The sequence below is a fragment of the Saccostrea cucullata genome, unplaced genomic scaffold (assembly GCF_032062105.1).
Source record: "Saccostrea cucullata isolate Sc308-1 unplaced genomic scaffold, CSIRO_AGI_Scuc_v1 ctg1836, whole genome shotgun sequence".
Taxonomy (NCBI): domain Eukaryota; kingdom Metazoa; phylum Mollusca; class Bivalvia; order Ostreida; family Ostreidae; genus Saccostrea; species Saccostrea cuccullata.
In genome coordinates this window covers 16,519-31,540 of record NW_026920748.1, presented here as the reverse complement: position 1 = coordinate 31,540, position 15,022 = coordinate 16,519, and the positions used below count along the sequence as shown (strand labels likewise).

The following is a 15,022-nucleotide window of genomic DNA, read 5'->3' as shown; positions in this document are numbered from 1 at the left end:
ATTGTACCTGTTTTTTGTTTGTTTGTTTTTTTTTTGTTGCTGATATTAGAAACATACAGATGCAATTAAATTCCATTCTTATTATTATTCTAATTCATTCTAATGATTATTGCAAATTTATTTCAAACATTTAGGTAATTTTTCTTTGTGTGATATAGAGTGATGGATCAAAGGCATGTATATTTTACCGATAAATATTTTGATAATTGTGGTGGATTCAAGGGACGTGGACAGATATATTTTTAGATTTTGGTAATGTGTCAAAGGAATCAATAATGATCATGTGATGATTATGGTTAATTGATTTAAAACATTTAATTTATATTTTATATGTGATCAAAATCTAAACTTATAAGTGGTGGATCCAAGGGGGGGATATTAATCTTTTAAAATATTTGTGGTGGATGCAGGATCAAAGAATATTAATGATCAATGATTATGGTTAATTTATTTCAGACATTTAGCTTATATGTCATGTGTGATCATGATCTTAAATTTAAAGTGGTGGGTCCAAGGGGGGAGTGGATATTAATTAATGTTATATAATAGTAACTGTTGTGGTTGATCCAAGGGGAGCTTCGAGTGGATATTACTTTTAAATATTTGTGGTGGGTAAAAGAATATTAATGATTATGGCTAATTGATTTCAAACATTAAGCTTTTATGTCATGTGTGATCGAGATCTAAACTTATAAGTGGTGGATCTATGGGGAGTGGATATTAATTTTATTTTGTTTAAATAGTTGTTGTGGATCAAAGGATATACTGTAAATCATTATGGCTAATTAATTTCAACATTAAGCTTATATGTCATATGTGATCAAAATATAAACTTATAAGTGGTGGATCCATGGGGAGTGAATATTAATGATTATAGCTCATATTGAGTTCAAACATTAGTCTCATAATTGTCATGTGTGATCGAGATCTAAACTTGTAAGTGGTGGATCCATGGGGAGAGTATATTAATTTTATTTTGTTTAAGTTTTTGTTGTGGATCAAAGGATATAAATGATTATGGGTAATTGATTTCAACATTAAGCTTACATATTATGTGTGATCAAGATCTAAAGTTATAAGTGGCGGATCCATGGGGAGTGGATATTTATTTTATTTTGTTTGAATTGTGGTGGATCAATTAAGGATATTAATAATCGAGTTTAAACATTAAGCTCATATGTCATGTGTGACAAAGATCTAAACTTGTAAGTGGTGGATCAATGGGGAGAATTTTAAACCCTACTGGGTTTTTGTGTTTTTTTTCATGGGGTAATTTTATGTATATGTTTCCCCATGGGGTTTTTATTTTCGACACTAAATATCTCAAACACTAGCAGAAAATGTTGCATTTTTTTTTTCAGAAATTCATTTAGGTAGAAAAATCCCACCATTTAAAAAAATTCCTAGAGGATAGCTTCAAAGGAAAAGGGTGCACAAGTTCGGAAAAATGTCCATTCCGAAGTTGTCTGTCCCACTGTTCAATATTCATCTGTAATTTTTTTTTCAAAGTGATTCTTTCTTTGGACTATGTTGACACAATATAAGGTATATTGCTGATTTTGAGCTGTAGCTAAATGCAGTTGAATCAAATTCATATAGGAGAAGAAGAAATCCTATAGGAATTTAAAATTTCCTACAAGATATTTTTCTCCCTTAGGAGCAAGTAAATAATTCAAAAGTGAAAAAATTTCCTACAGGAGTTTCTGACTAAAAAAGAGAATCCTACAGGAATTTAAGAAATCCTATGGGATATATTTTTCCCAGGGGATTTTTTCTCTCTCCTATAGGAAATTGTATTCCTACAGGAGATTAAATTCTCCCATAGTAGTTTAATTTCCTGTAGGATTTCTTAAATATCCCACAGGAAATTAAGAAATCCTGCAGGATTTTGATAATATCCCTCAGGAATTTTATTTTTCCTACAGGAACTTTATTTTTCCTATGGGAATTTTTTGTTCAAAGGTGATTTTCTCACCTGACAGGTGAGATTTACCTGTAACAAAGGTAGTTATGAACTCTGTGAGTGATGGTCTACCACTTGGTATACATGATTTTCATGTGAAGTGAGGATTTGGCGGGCGCCAAAATGCCACTTTGGAAGTGGCATAATTATCCGGCACAGTGTTTCGGTATAAGGGAAACTGCCCAATTACATATGCATCTTATGACCGCCACCCAATTCCCAACTTAAATGCTATGATTTTTGTTAAAAATAGACACCCCCACCCCCTATAATTTTTTTAAAGAAATAAAGAGAGCTGAAAAACAATTTAATACCTTTTATTAAATTTTACTACCCCAAATTGGGTATCAATGTTATGCACCTCCACCAACCAAGGCGCGTTGCATTTTGCAAAAAAAAAATTGGATCAACAACAACACTCCACTCATTATTTTGTCAAAAGTAAAGAAGTTGATCCTAATGTTGCGGATTTGAATCCCTTTGTGGGACGTGAAGACTGATCCTTCGAATGAGACCGTGTAAACCAAGGGCCAATGTCCCAATAGATGCTGGTACAAAAGGATCTCGCACTGCTCAATGGCCGTCAGTGCATATTATGAGAAAAAATGGGCAGCTCTCACGGACAAGCCTTCATATGAGCAAAATATTCATGAGAGGGACATTAAAGAAGATACTTTGTACTATCAATTTTTGACATGTTTAATGTCCCTCTAGAGAATTTGTCTCTCATGAGATATTACCATTACCAGAGATGTTCCTGCCGCGAGGGGATGCTCCGCTTAGCGGTGCCCTTGTTTAAGATGGAGCTTGATTCATTTCATTATCATTTTTAATTTTTGCCATTTATTTATGAACAAGTATTTAATAATTTATTTTATCTTATTCATTTTAAAAAAAAGAAATACAGAATATTGTCTCTACATTTCATTTATATCATTTTGATATATCTTTACAGCAATCTTCTCGAGATCAGTGAGGATATTTTTAATATATCTGACACACAACTGGCAGTGATATTTCCAAACAAGCACTTAAGGAGGGGGTAAGGATTAGAGGCATTAAAAGGAAATGGGAAGTGATGACAATGTAAGCAACTTTGAATTAATAATACAGCTCAATGCACCTTTTAAGCTCACATGGGATTTAGCATTGTTATCAAGTGAAATTGTGTAAGAAGTAACAAAAATATTTTTAAAGGATTGTTAATTCACTTATAAGTTTATTTCACTGACTTAAAACTTAATCCACACATAATTTTTGTAGGATTTTAATACAATTGGTGATAGTTCCCAAACGGTTTGTCGTGGTTTCTCGTCACATGTAGCTGCTTTATGGCATGTATCCGATTTTTATCAACACCGGAAACTTCCGTAAGGCGCTACCTTTCGACAATGGAAACTTCAACAAAGCTAGTACCTATAATTTGTTTTTAACACATATAAAAACATTTAATTAAAAAGAAAGTGTCTGTTAATAATTATTTTAAACAATTTCAGAGATTTTACAATTCATAATGAAGGAACCTTGGACACTCCAGTGGTAGAAGGAACCTTGGACACTCCAGTGGTAGAAGGAACCTTGGACACTCCAGTGGTAGAAGGAAGCTTGGACACTCAGGTGGTAGAAGGAACCATTGACACTTCGGTGGTAAAAGGGACCTTGGACACTCCAGTGGTAGAAGGAACCTTGGACACTCCAGTGGTAGAAGGAACCTTGGACACTCCAGTGGTAGAAGGAACCTTGGACACTCCAGTGGTAGAAGGAACCTTGGACACTCCAGTGGTAGAAGGAACCTTGGACACTCCAGTGGAAGAAGGAACCTTGGACACTCAGGTGGTAAAAGGAACCTTGGACACTCCAGTGGTAGAAGGAACCTTGGACACTCCAGTGGTAGATGAAACCTTAAATACTCAGGTAGTAGAGGGAACCATGGACACTTCGGTGGTAAAAGGAAGCTTGGACACTCCAGTGGTAAAAGGAACCTTGGACACTCCAGTGGTAGAAGGAACCTTGGACACTCAGGTGGTAGAAGGAACCTTGGACACTCAGGTGGTAGAAGGAACCATTGACACTCCAGTGGTAAAAGGGACCTTGGACACTCCAGTGGTAGAAGGAACCTTGGACACTCCAGTGGTAGAAGGAACCTTGGACACTCCAGTGGTAGAAGGAACCTTGGACACTCAGGTGGTAGAAGGAACCTTGGACACTTAGGTGGTAGAAGGAACCATTGACACTCCAGTGGTAAAAGGGACCTTGGACACTCCAGTGGTAGAAGGAACCTTGGACACTCCAGTGGTAGAAGGAACCTTGGACACTCAGGTGGTAGAAGGAACCATTGACACTCCAGTGGTAAAAGGGACCTTGGACACTCCAGTGGTAGAAGAAACCTTGGACACTCCAGTGGTAGAAGGAACCTTGGACACTCCAGTGGTAGAAGGAACCTTGGACACTCAGGTGGTAGAAGGAACCATTGACACTCCAGTGGTAAAAGGGACCTTGGACACTCCAGTGGTAGAAGGAACCTTGGACACTCCAGTGGTAGAAGGAACCTTGGACACTCCAGTGGTAGAAGGAACCTTGGACACTCAGGTGGTAGAAGGAACCATTGACACTCCAGTGGTAAAAGGGACCTTGGACACTCCAGTGGTAGAAGGAACCTTGGACACTCCAGTGGTAGAAGGAACCTTGGACACTCCAGTGGTAGAAGGAACCTTGGACACTCAGGTGGTAGAAGGAACCATTGACACTTCGGTGGTAAAAGGAAGCTTGGACACTCCAGTGGTAAAAGGAACCTTGGACACTCCAGTGGTAGAAGGAACCTTGGACACTCAGGTGGTAGAAGGAACCTTGGACACTTAGGTGGAAGAAGGAACCTTGGGTACTGAAGTGGTAGAAGGAACCTTGGACACTCCAATGGTAGAAGGAACTTTGGACACTCAGGTGGTAAAAGAAACCTTAGACACCCAGGTGGTAGAAGGAACCTTGGACACTCCAGTGGTAGAAGGAACCTTAGACACTCAGATGGTAGAAGGAACCTTGGATACTTAGGTGGTAGAAGGAACCTTGGACACTCAGGTGGTAGAAGGAACATTGGACACTCAGGTGGCAGAAGGAACCTTTGACACTCGGGTGGTAGATGGAACCTTGGACACTCGGGTGGTAGAAAGAACTGTAACGTTTTCGGGTTCTTTTATGGGACTCGGTTGTTCTATCTGAATAATTTAAGAATAATCAAATTTTCCAATCACAATTTAAATTAGAACCGAAGGGTACAAAGAGACAGGAAGACAGCAAATCCAACAACCGAAAAACGAAAGAATATTGACCGTGGACACTTGGGCCTTGTGACCAGATAACAATTCCCAGACAAAAAAAAGTTCTCATCTCAATTTATATCCAGAATTTTTTTTTATTTCTAAGCGTTGAGCAAAATTGCTGACCATAAAAAATTCTCATTTTTTTTTCAAGTCATAAAATTTTTAAGTTGGATTCTAAGCATTATTAAGTCTTGAGAAATGTTCAAGAAAACTCAACATGGCAGCTCTGCATAGACGTCTGCGACGCAATCGTCGTTATGCAAGGTCACTTCCCGCTCCACGGGATTTTAGAGATAATATTTTTAAGATAGGACGAAATATGGTTTGATTTAGAACGCGAGACTACCAGGAATATTGCATGTCTTCGATTTTCTCTCTTTCTTGCTTTGAGTTCGAGTTTTGGCCACTTGTGCCTCACAGCTGCTGATAGGAGACAGTGCATCTCCAAGACTGCTGCCGGGAGGGAAATTCGGGCCGTGACTTCCCTCATTATCCGACCCTTCAGGCAAGTTATCGTCTTTCCTGTCTGTGAAATGGCACATAAAGTTATGGAAGAATTCTGAAATATTGCAGGTACTCGTTTTTTCAGCGGTTACTGTGTCATGCCTCAAGATTCGAAATCATGAACATCAATTGATCATGAATCCCGTGGGGATCCGGGTTAGAATAGTTCCTCAGTATCTCCTTGCTTGTCGTAAAGGGCGACTAAACGGGGCGCTCTATCGGATGAGACCGTATAAACCGAGGCCCTGTGTCACAGCAGGTGTGGCACGATAAAGATCCCTCCCTGCTCAATGGCCCTGAGTGCCGAGCATAGGCCCAAATTTGCAGTCCTTCACCGGCAATGGTGACGTCTCCATATCAGTGAAATATTCTGGAGAGGGACGTTAAACAGTATACAATCAAATGATCAAGAATAATTTACGCATTCAACAAGTTCGATGGTTGCTTACATCACTGATAAAAAATGCGGTAAAAGCGCCACCTTTAAATTTATTACCGGCCGCCAGGAGGCGGTCGGTTATATGATATGAAAGTTTTAAGTCGCTGTGCGTTTCTGCGGAGTTAACAATTTAAATAAAAATATTCAACATTCAGTATATTCATATCGCTGGCGAGTCAATATTAAACAAAGATTGTCTAAATGTTTAGAAAAAGCACAATAATCGTAAAATTAAATTTTATAAATAATGGGGTAAATATTTTATCCAATCCTGATTGACAAACTATTATATAACTGAAGTGCGGAGAAAATTGGTACGAGTGTTAGGCATAGTCTAAAACAAAGACCGCGTTGTAAATCAACAATTTTACTTTCTCTTTTTAAAACAGGATCTGCTGTATTTATTTGAAATGAAGTGTATATTTAAACATTTCCTATAGATGTTTTTCAAAAATATGATGAAATATTGATTTCTTAAAAGCAAAGAATATTACGACATGTTCGTCCAGGAGACTAGGATAGAGCGCGTTTTACAATGTGCCAAACACTTTCCCGCCACATCTCAACACCAAAAGAGAAGTAATGTAGTGGTGGATCTAGAAGGAGTTGGGGGGGGGGGGTTAACATCCTCTAAGAGAGAGCGAGGAGCCCCACATATTATATATTTGTTGCGTTTTTATTAAGGTAAAACTATATTTAAGTTTAAGGTTAAACTTTAGTTTTGTACGTTTTATGTAAAAACTACTTAAACAGCAAACTCACAAGAATTCGTTAAATTGTACCAAACTGAGTGCAGAGGACAATGCACAGTTCATATTGCCTATACATGTACATGTAATATTGTACATGCATTATTCAAGAAGAAAATCGGCATTATCCATGCATTTTTTTTTTCGTGTCACTAGGATATTTTAACAGAAAAATATAAGAAATTTAAAAAAACCCAGCAAATTTCATTTTCTAAAATAATTTCAACAGTTATATAAATTGGTTTGCGGCCAATTTTTGACGCTTGCGTCAATATGTTTCTTGTTTATCTATCATGTAGTTTACTATCAAATAGAGAATATTACATGCACAAGAAACATAATGAAAAAAAATACACTTCCTAGTGTATTGTTATGTAATAAATAACTCTGACATCAATTAATTCATTATTAATAACATTCATTTTATGTTCGCTTAATCTGGTTGGTTGTGGGGCATGAGGCCTTATCCGGGGAGTTTCGTGTTTTTTAAATATATTTTTTTGACAGGAAACAAATCAAATAAGAAGAAAGTTGTATATGAAAAGTAGAGTAAAATATTTTGATTTGGGCTAATTTTCCATGGTCGGTCAGCTAAGGGCAAACAAACAGAATTTGATTTAGGCCTGAGCATTTCAATTCCAGCAACCATTACCTTCAACCCATTACCCAACACAAACTCAGAGAACTTTGTAACAACCATTCGGAGCATATGTCAAATACTTCATAAAAATTAATCAATTATTAATTAAAAACACTTTATCAAGGTATGACTGGTCTTAAAGATGTTTACAAAATATGGATGGCCATTTGTAACTTTGTAACTGGTTAATCGATTAATCGGTCAGAATGATAGAAAGCCATCGATAATTTTTCTGTTATTGTTTGAAATCTTTTATAAAGTTAGATTATAAATTGCAGTGTGTATATTAACTGGCATACGTTATTATATGATTGAATAATTTACCTATTTCTGATTGGCTGAGATCCAACAATGTTAAAAAACAAAATATGTTATACCGACCTGCACGTGACTTCAGGTCAATGTAAGGACTTATTGCAGATCAATATAATGAATAAATTAGGTCAATAGAAGGAATTACTGCAGGTCACTATTATACAATTGTTGCTTTTTTTTAGGTCACCAGAGTAACTCAGGTGATCTATTGCTATCTGTTGTCGTCCGTCGTGTTTTAACATTTTTCAACTTCTTCTCAGAAACTACTTGACCGTGTTTGCTCTGCTCTTATTTTGTATATTTGTTTAATGGACGTTGAGATTGAATACGGTTCGTTATTTCCATATCCATCTTACCGTATAAAGCGAGGCCCCGTGTCGTAGTAGGTGCAGCACGAAAAAGATCCCTCACTGCTCAAAGGCCCTGGGTGCCAAGCAAAGGACAAAATTTGAAGCCCTCCACCGGCTATTGGTGGCGTCTCCATACGAGTGTAAAATTCTCCGGTTGGACGTTAAACAATACACAATCAATCAATCTTTAACCCTGGACATCAAGCAGGCAAACTGGTGAGCATTGAGTCCTCTACCAAAATTGTGAAATTCATGGCCCAGTGTCAGAGGTTCTAGTGCTAGGGCGGGGCTACATAGATTATATAGTGAAAATGCATTATTGCTCCTGGGTATTTAATAAACTATCTGTCACAGCCTTATCTTGGTATTGTGAAAATCACACAAATACGGCTGCTGGGTTCGATTCTATATTTAATTATATATTTACGCAATAACAGAAAGAGAGTGACCTGAATATAATATAAAATGTATTTAATATTCATCATCTCACTCTCACTTTTACGCGAATCAGTTAAACTTATTAATTTAAATAATTTAGAAACTCACATCAGTCAAATAATATGAATAAATAAATATTGAATAATAATTGAATGCTAAGAAATAATTATAGAATTATTTCTTACCGTAATTGTACACTCAATTTGCCAGATATCGTTAGATGATGTTGGGGAGGAAAAGCGTCTTCTCTCCCCTGGGTCTGAGGTTGGAGTAATCGAGAAGTTAGTATTGGCGCCAATACCTGTTTGATCAATCACACACTTGTTATACTCTCACTGACCACTCGCCCGTATAAATGAATGAATGAACAAGGCAGTGAATTAACATAGTAAATTCCGTAGTGACAACGTAATTCAGTAGATACAATAAAACTATAATGCCTTAAAAAAGATATAAAAAATGAAATAAATGATAATTAGTAATATTAATTAATTAATTATAATTTACCCTGTGACATATCTTCTAAGTACATAGTGATGTTAAGTAAGAGTGCCTCTTCCAAAATTGTGAATTTTATGGCCCCAAGATCAGGGTATGGCGGAGTTCTATTAATTATATGGTGAAAATGCATTTATTTTCTGAAAATTTTCTTCTTTCAAGATAAGAACCAGACAATGATGTCACAGGGACGTCTGGGATCCTGATCATCGAATTAGGGTTTTCCTAACCGGGGGTCCTACACACTCAATCCAATCCGATAGTTCAGATATCGGGCTTGAGAACCAAATTGTTGAATACTGTAACACTAACAGCAATCGCGACTGTGTTCTCCAAATCAGCCTCCTGTATTGGCAAGTCAGATATTTTGATACAATTCCGCATGTTAACTGTTCCATTTCGTCCATTCTTACAGACACATGGACGGGCGACACCTTACTATAACATATGTGAATATACATAACATACTATAAGGTCTCTGACAAGTAGAGCAGCTCAGCTAACGAGGACCTGCACTGCCGGGTATGTTTAAACGAATAGTTTTATGTCCGAGTGACATCACACCTTTGTGAATACAAAAATTAATTCATTCTTTAACTACTCTTAAAAGCTAACTCTTTGAAAAAAAAGAACACAGATAGCCGAGGAACAAACAGCGTAATGAATGACCCGAGACATGACTTTGCATCCTTGCCTCAGCCTATTATTCTGTGTACCTTGAGGTTGGCTTAACATTGTTATTAGGCCTGAGTATCGCCAGCTACCTCGCGATATGATACGTATCATGATACACAAGTGAAATACAGCATGTATCGCAATACAGTTGTTAACAAAAGGATATGGAAATAACGAACAGTATTCAATCTCAACGACTATTAAACAAATATACAAAATAAGAGCAGAGCAAACACGGACCTCCGAAATATCAGAGGTGGGATCAGGTGCCATAGGAGTGAGCATCCCCTGCCGACCGGTTGCCGTGTGCTCTTTGTCATAATCAGAAAATGACGGAAAAAATCCGTGGTCAATCCACGTGTATAAATAATGGACTAACAATTGGTATGAAAAACGTCAGTCAGCATTTCAGTCAATGATAAATTGTATTTGCTGACAAGGTCATTGTATCGACCATAGAATTTACGAAATGATGACTTTAAACGAGATTGTTGATATTCTTGTTTCATCAACTTGCTTGTCAATAATTTACCTCGTTTAAGAAATTGTTCATACGTAGAGCATGCTCTTGCGTATCGAATCAACTGAGATATAAATACTCCGTATGAATGTGATGAAGGTATATTGCTGCAAAGCTAACGTTAACCCGTTTCTGCATAAGTAAGGGAAGTTGACGATAGAAAAGTTAAAGTCATCACGTTTATCATATAGCTTTGTTGTTAGATTACCATTAGTGTCTTTTTCAAGTAAAATATCCAAGTATGAAGCAGAAGTGTCGGACTCTGTGGTATCTTTTATCTCAAGCTCAGTAGGATATATCGTGTCGACGTAGGAATGGAAATTATCATTATTAATTGACAATACGTCGTCGATATATCTAAATGTCGAGTTGAAGGCCACAGCAAGTGTTTTCTTCTTTTCACGCAAAAGATTTTGTATAAATTCCGCTTCATATGAATATAAAAATAAGTCTGCTAATAACGGAGCGCAAAACATGAGTTTTACAAATATGTATTAAATATAATTGTGCTGTTTCCTTATTGTTTCTCTCTTTTATATGTTACATTAATCTCAACAATTGTTCAAACAAGTTTATTAAGACATAAATAAACAGTAAAATAGTTACTGATAATACTGTATTTATAATGACTATTGACTTCTGACTAAAACAGATTACAAAAACACTCCTAATAGTCAATGAGGTATTGTTTACCTCAGGTCAAGAAATAAAGCATTATGACTAGATTCACTAGAACAAGTCATAGAACATTTACAGATTTTTCTTCAAGAAAATCATCATGTCAACATATTTCGGTTTAAATGTGACTCTCTGTGCAGTTATCATATCACCTGCATTTGAGAACACCCTCTCAGACGGAACAGATGTAGCCGGAATTCCCAGGTACAGTTTGGCCCGATGGCATAGAGATGGATAAAATATCTCGTGTTCTTTCCATAAATCAAGAGGATTGCCTGTAAAACTTAGTGGTTTCTCCTTCTGATACGGAATTATTCCAAGATTTACTTATCCTAAGGGTGATTTCTGGGGTAAAACTTCAACTTTTTAGGTCACCTGAGTAAACTCGGTGACATATTGCTATATGTTTTCGTCGTGCGTTAACATTTGAACATTTTCAGTTTTTTCTCTGCAACTACTGAACCAATTTCAACCAAATTTGGCACAAAGCATCTATGGGTGACAGGGAACAAAAAATGTGAATTTCATTATCCCTGCCCCCCCCCCCCCCCCCCCGGGGCCGGAGGGGTGGGGCAAAACCACTAAAATCAATGCAATTTTTTAAAAATCTTCTAATAAAAAAAATCAGTCCGATTCAATAATTCTTACAACAATAGTAAGTGTCAGGCTATTCCAAGTTTTCCTTTCTCTGTTTAGCATCACGCATCTATTCTCAAGACAGAAAATCAGGCTTGAAATTCATAAAATTGATATTCTGCTTGTAAATTCGATTAAACTTGTTTTTTTTTTTAAGAAGCAAGGTGTTAGATTCTTTAAGATACAGCTACTATAACATATTGTACACATATATATAAACAATTAGACAACATATAATAATTTCAACCATAAAAATCAATAACAAGATTCATGATTTTGTTTCTTTTTTCTTAAAACCAAAGTGCACACATACACTTACGTGTAAAAATGTTAAAAAATGTTAGAAAAAATGTTAGCCTGAACTAAATTTATTCTATATTCATTATGAAAATTACCTATCAGGTAAAAACTATGAAAAGAAAATGGCAATGGTATATTTAAATATTGTGATATCAAGGATTATACATTAAAATGTCTCAGACACATTTCATTTTGTTATTTATTGAATTGAATAAAAATTGAACAATAATATTCGGAAAATAATTTACAATGTCTTTTATATTTCTATAGATTGCAGTAACGAGAGGCCTATGACCACACTGCTCATCTGAGAAACTTTCATTTTCCCCCTTGTAATGCCCATAAGGTCCTCAAGGGGCCATGATTGAAATAATATAGTACCTACACTATCCCAGGCCAATTATGCTTCTATAAAAGTTTCAGGTTTTGTTATCCAGTGGTTCTTGAGAAGAGTTTTTTAAAGGTTGTTTTTTTTCCATATATTTTAATGTTAAATTTATATTTCCTGATGTGAAACCTACTTATTCGGGGGAGGGGGGGTTCAAAATTTACACAACTTAGAATTTACACTACTCCTAGATTGCTTGTACATAAGTTTCAGCTTTCCTGATCCTTAAGAATATTTTTCCTTTTTGTGAAAATTGGAATACTCAATGTGGCCCTGTCCTACCCCAGAGAATTATGATTTGAACAATTTATAATTAACACTACCCATATATTTTTTTCTGTACAAGTATAAGATTTTCTCGCCCATTACGTGGTTCTTTAGAAGATTTGTCATGATCCTACTCTATTTTGCTTTTCTTGATTATAAATTTTCCTTGGACAAGGGCTTGGTGCTTCATTTAAAATTTTAAATTCGCTTTACTAAAAGATGATTTGTACCAAGTTTGGTTAAAATTGGCGTAATGGTTCTTAAGAAGAAGTTGAAAATGTGAAAAGTTTACAGACAGACGGTCGAACACCGGGTGATCAGAAAAACTCACTTTATTGATTTCAGCTGACGTATACTCTCTTTTTGTCTTTTTGACTGGGATTGTCGTTGTCTTCAAAATAAATAAAATGATTTAAAGAAACTTTTTTATTATATATCATAGTATATGAGTATATGATTATGGTGGGTATTTTTTTTTCTTTTTTCTAAGATTATAGTGAACTAGATTTTATGCAAGCTGATTTTACGCAGGAATTAGCCACTTCCATTAAAGGAGGATTGCCACAACTTTTTTTTATTATTATATAGATCTCTGAGTCAACCTTTTAAACAATGGTTTTAGCATTGAAAATCCGACACAAGGTCTCAATTATTTTATATGATTTTTTTTGTATCTTTTCAAAGAGAATTTTTCAGGGAAATGCATGAAATTAATGCATGTACACCTCTGAAGCAATTCTTTAATACTATAGTAGTCTGCAACTTGGTAAATTTCTTCGACATTTTCAACTGAATTATCAATGTAAGAGGTGTACAAAAACTCAATCATTATAGATTTCATCACAGCTGCTGAGTGAAGGTTGCAAGTGATGACTTTGAGTTTGGATGCCCACTCTCTATTTTCTTGGAGTCTCACTACCGCAGACCAATCCAGCTGTTCTTGAGAAGAAGTCGAAAATGTGAACAGTGTACATCGACAACGGCAATATTTTGATCAGAAAAGCTAACTTGAGCCTTCGGCTCAGGTGAGCTAATAATTAAATATTGGTTGAACGATGAAGCAATATGAGCATTTAGATTTCTAGTATGGCTGCCAACGGAAGGTAACTTGCTACATTTAGGTCAAGTGAAAACAATCTATACCCTGGAGTTTGATAATGTCTTAAATTAAATAATATAGTTGAAAAACATCTATTTTGCCTACAAAGTGCTGTGAGAATCCAACTGTCCTGTCAGTTAAATAATAAGTCCACGCATTCGTACGAAACCTTACCATATGTTTTGAATTTTATACATGTGAACTGAGATTTTTCTTAAAATTATGCTGAACTCAGGGTTTTAGCAGCTCTTTTAAAATTTGTTTCCATCTATACAAATCTTTGTTTTGAAATATCCAGCTTATTGTTGTTCTGTTGCTTTATTAATGTCACGAATGACAGACAGAGGGAAAGGCCGATCGGGATACGTATATAGCTTACTGTCCTCGAAATAGAATATAATCGATGAAAATAAATTAGCATACCTATTTAATTAACTGAACTCCATATGAATTTCACACAGTATTCACGATATTTCTTTTTAAACTCCACATCTTACAACATCAGAAACTGTTGTAAAGAGTTGATGCAAGTTATCTTCAGCTTGACTAGGTGCTTTCCTCTGTCATCCTGTATTCTGCCACACTAAAAGAATCTACAGCACTAGTCAACCTCTGCTCCTGGACAATTAATCTTTCATGTTCCGTTTCAGAAACATAGGTAATCAAAGATTACGAAGCTCACCTCGACGAATGTTATCAGTTTAAGTAATGCAAATCTCACATCATATTTTCTTAATATTAAGTATTCATCCCAACAACAAAATTCTTGCAAGTTGTGTTTAACCCCTTACATGGCATATACACATTTCTATGCGTGTAGTGTGAAAAACATGTATCGTGTAAACAAATATTCATAACTGTTAATACTGCAGATATCAAGAACTTTCAAGTTCATTTGGATTGATCTGTTCCAAAAACTTTAATCTGGTCTCTTGTATGGAAATATAGTCAGATCCAGCATCCGAAGCAGGTCTGATAGTATCCATCCTTAGATGCATCAAGTTTGGTCCAAATAGAGCTTATAGTTACTTGGGAATAAAAATGTAGGTCAGATGCAGCATCCGATGCAAGTCTGGTAGTGTCCATCCCTAGAAACATCATCCATGCAAGTTTGGTTTAGCTAGGGTTTATAGTTACTTGGGAATGAAAATGAAGGTCAGATACAGCATCCGAAGCAAGTCTGGTAGTGTCCATCCTTAGATGCATCATCCATGCAAGTTTGGTCCAAATAGCGCTTATAGTGCCA

The 15,022-nt window shown here is 36.0% G+C and overlaps 1 protein-coding gene across 1 annotated transcript; it reads left to right on the top strand.

Moving 5' to 3' along the window:
* The first annotated feature begins 2,539 nt into the window (after nucleotides 1–2,539).
* Nucleotides 2,540–5,011, top strand: LOC134256811 (uncharacterized). The gene is made up of 5 exons (XM_062739473.1): nucleotides 2,540–2,640; nucleotides 2,919–3,005; nucleotides 3,460–4,123; nucleotides 4,175–4,771; nucleotides 4,823–5,011. Exons 1-5 carry the CDS (start codon nucleotides 2,540–2,542, stop codon nucleotides 5,009–5,011), a joined length of 1,638 nt encoding a protein of 545 aa, XP_062595457.1.
* Nucleotides 5,012–15,022: the final 10,011 nt, after the last annotated feature.

Excerpts from the sequence above, each read along its gene's own strand:
- LOC134256811 (XM_062739473.1), top strand. The coding sequence starts at position 2,540 with ATGGCCGTCAGTGCATATTATGAGAAAAAATGGGCAGCTCTCACGGAC. Across the intron at positions 3,006-3,459 it reads AACAAGCACTTAAGGAGGGG|AGATTTTACAATTCATAATG; the intron begins GTAAGGATTAGA and ends AAACAATTTCAG. Across the intron at positions 4,772-4,822 it reads GAACCTTGGACACTCCAGTG|GTGGAAGAAGGAACCTTGGG; the intron begins GTAGAAGGAACC and ends TTGGACACTTAG.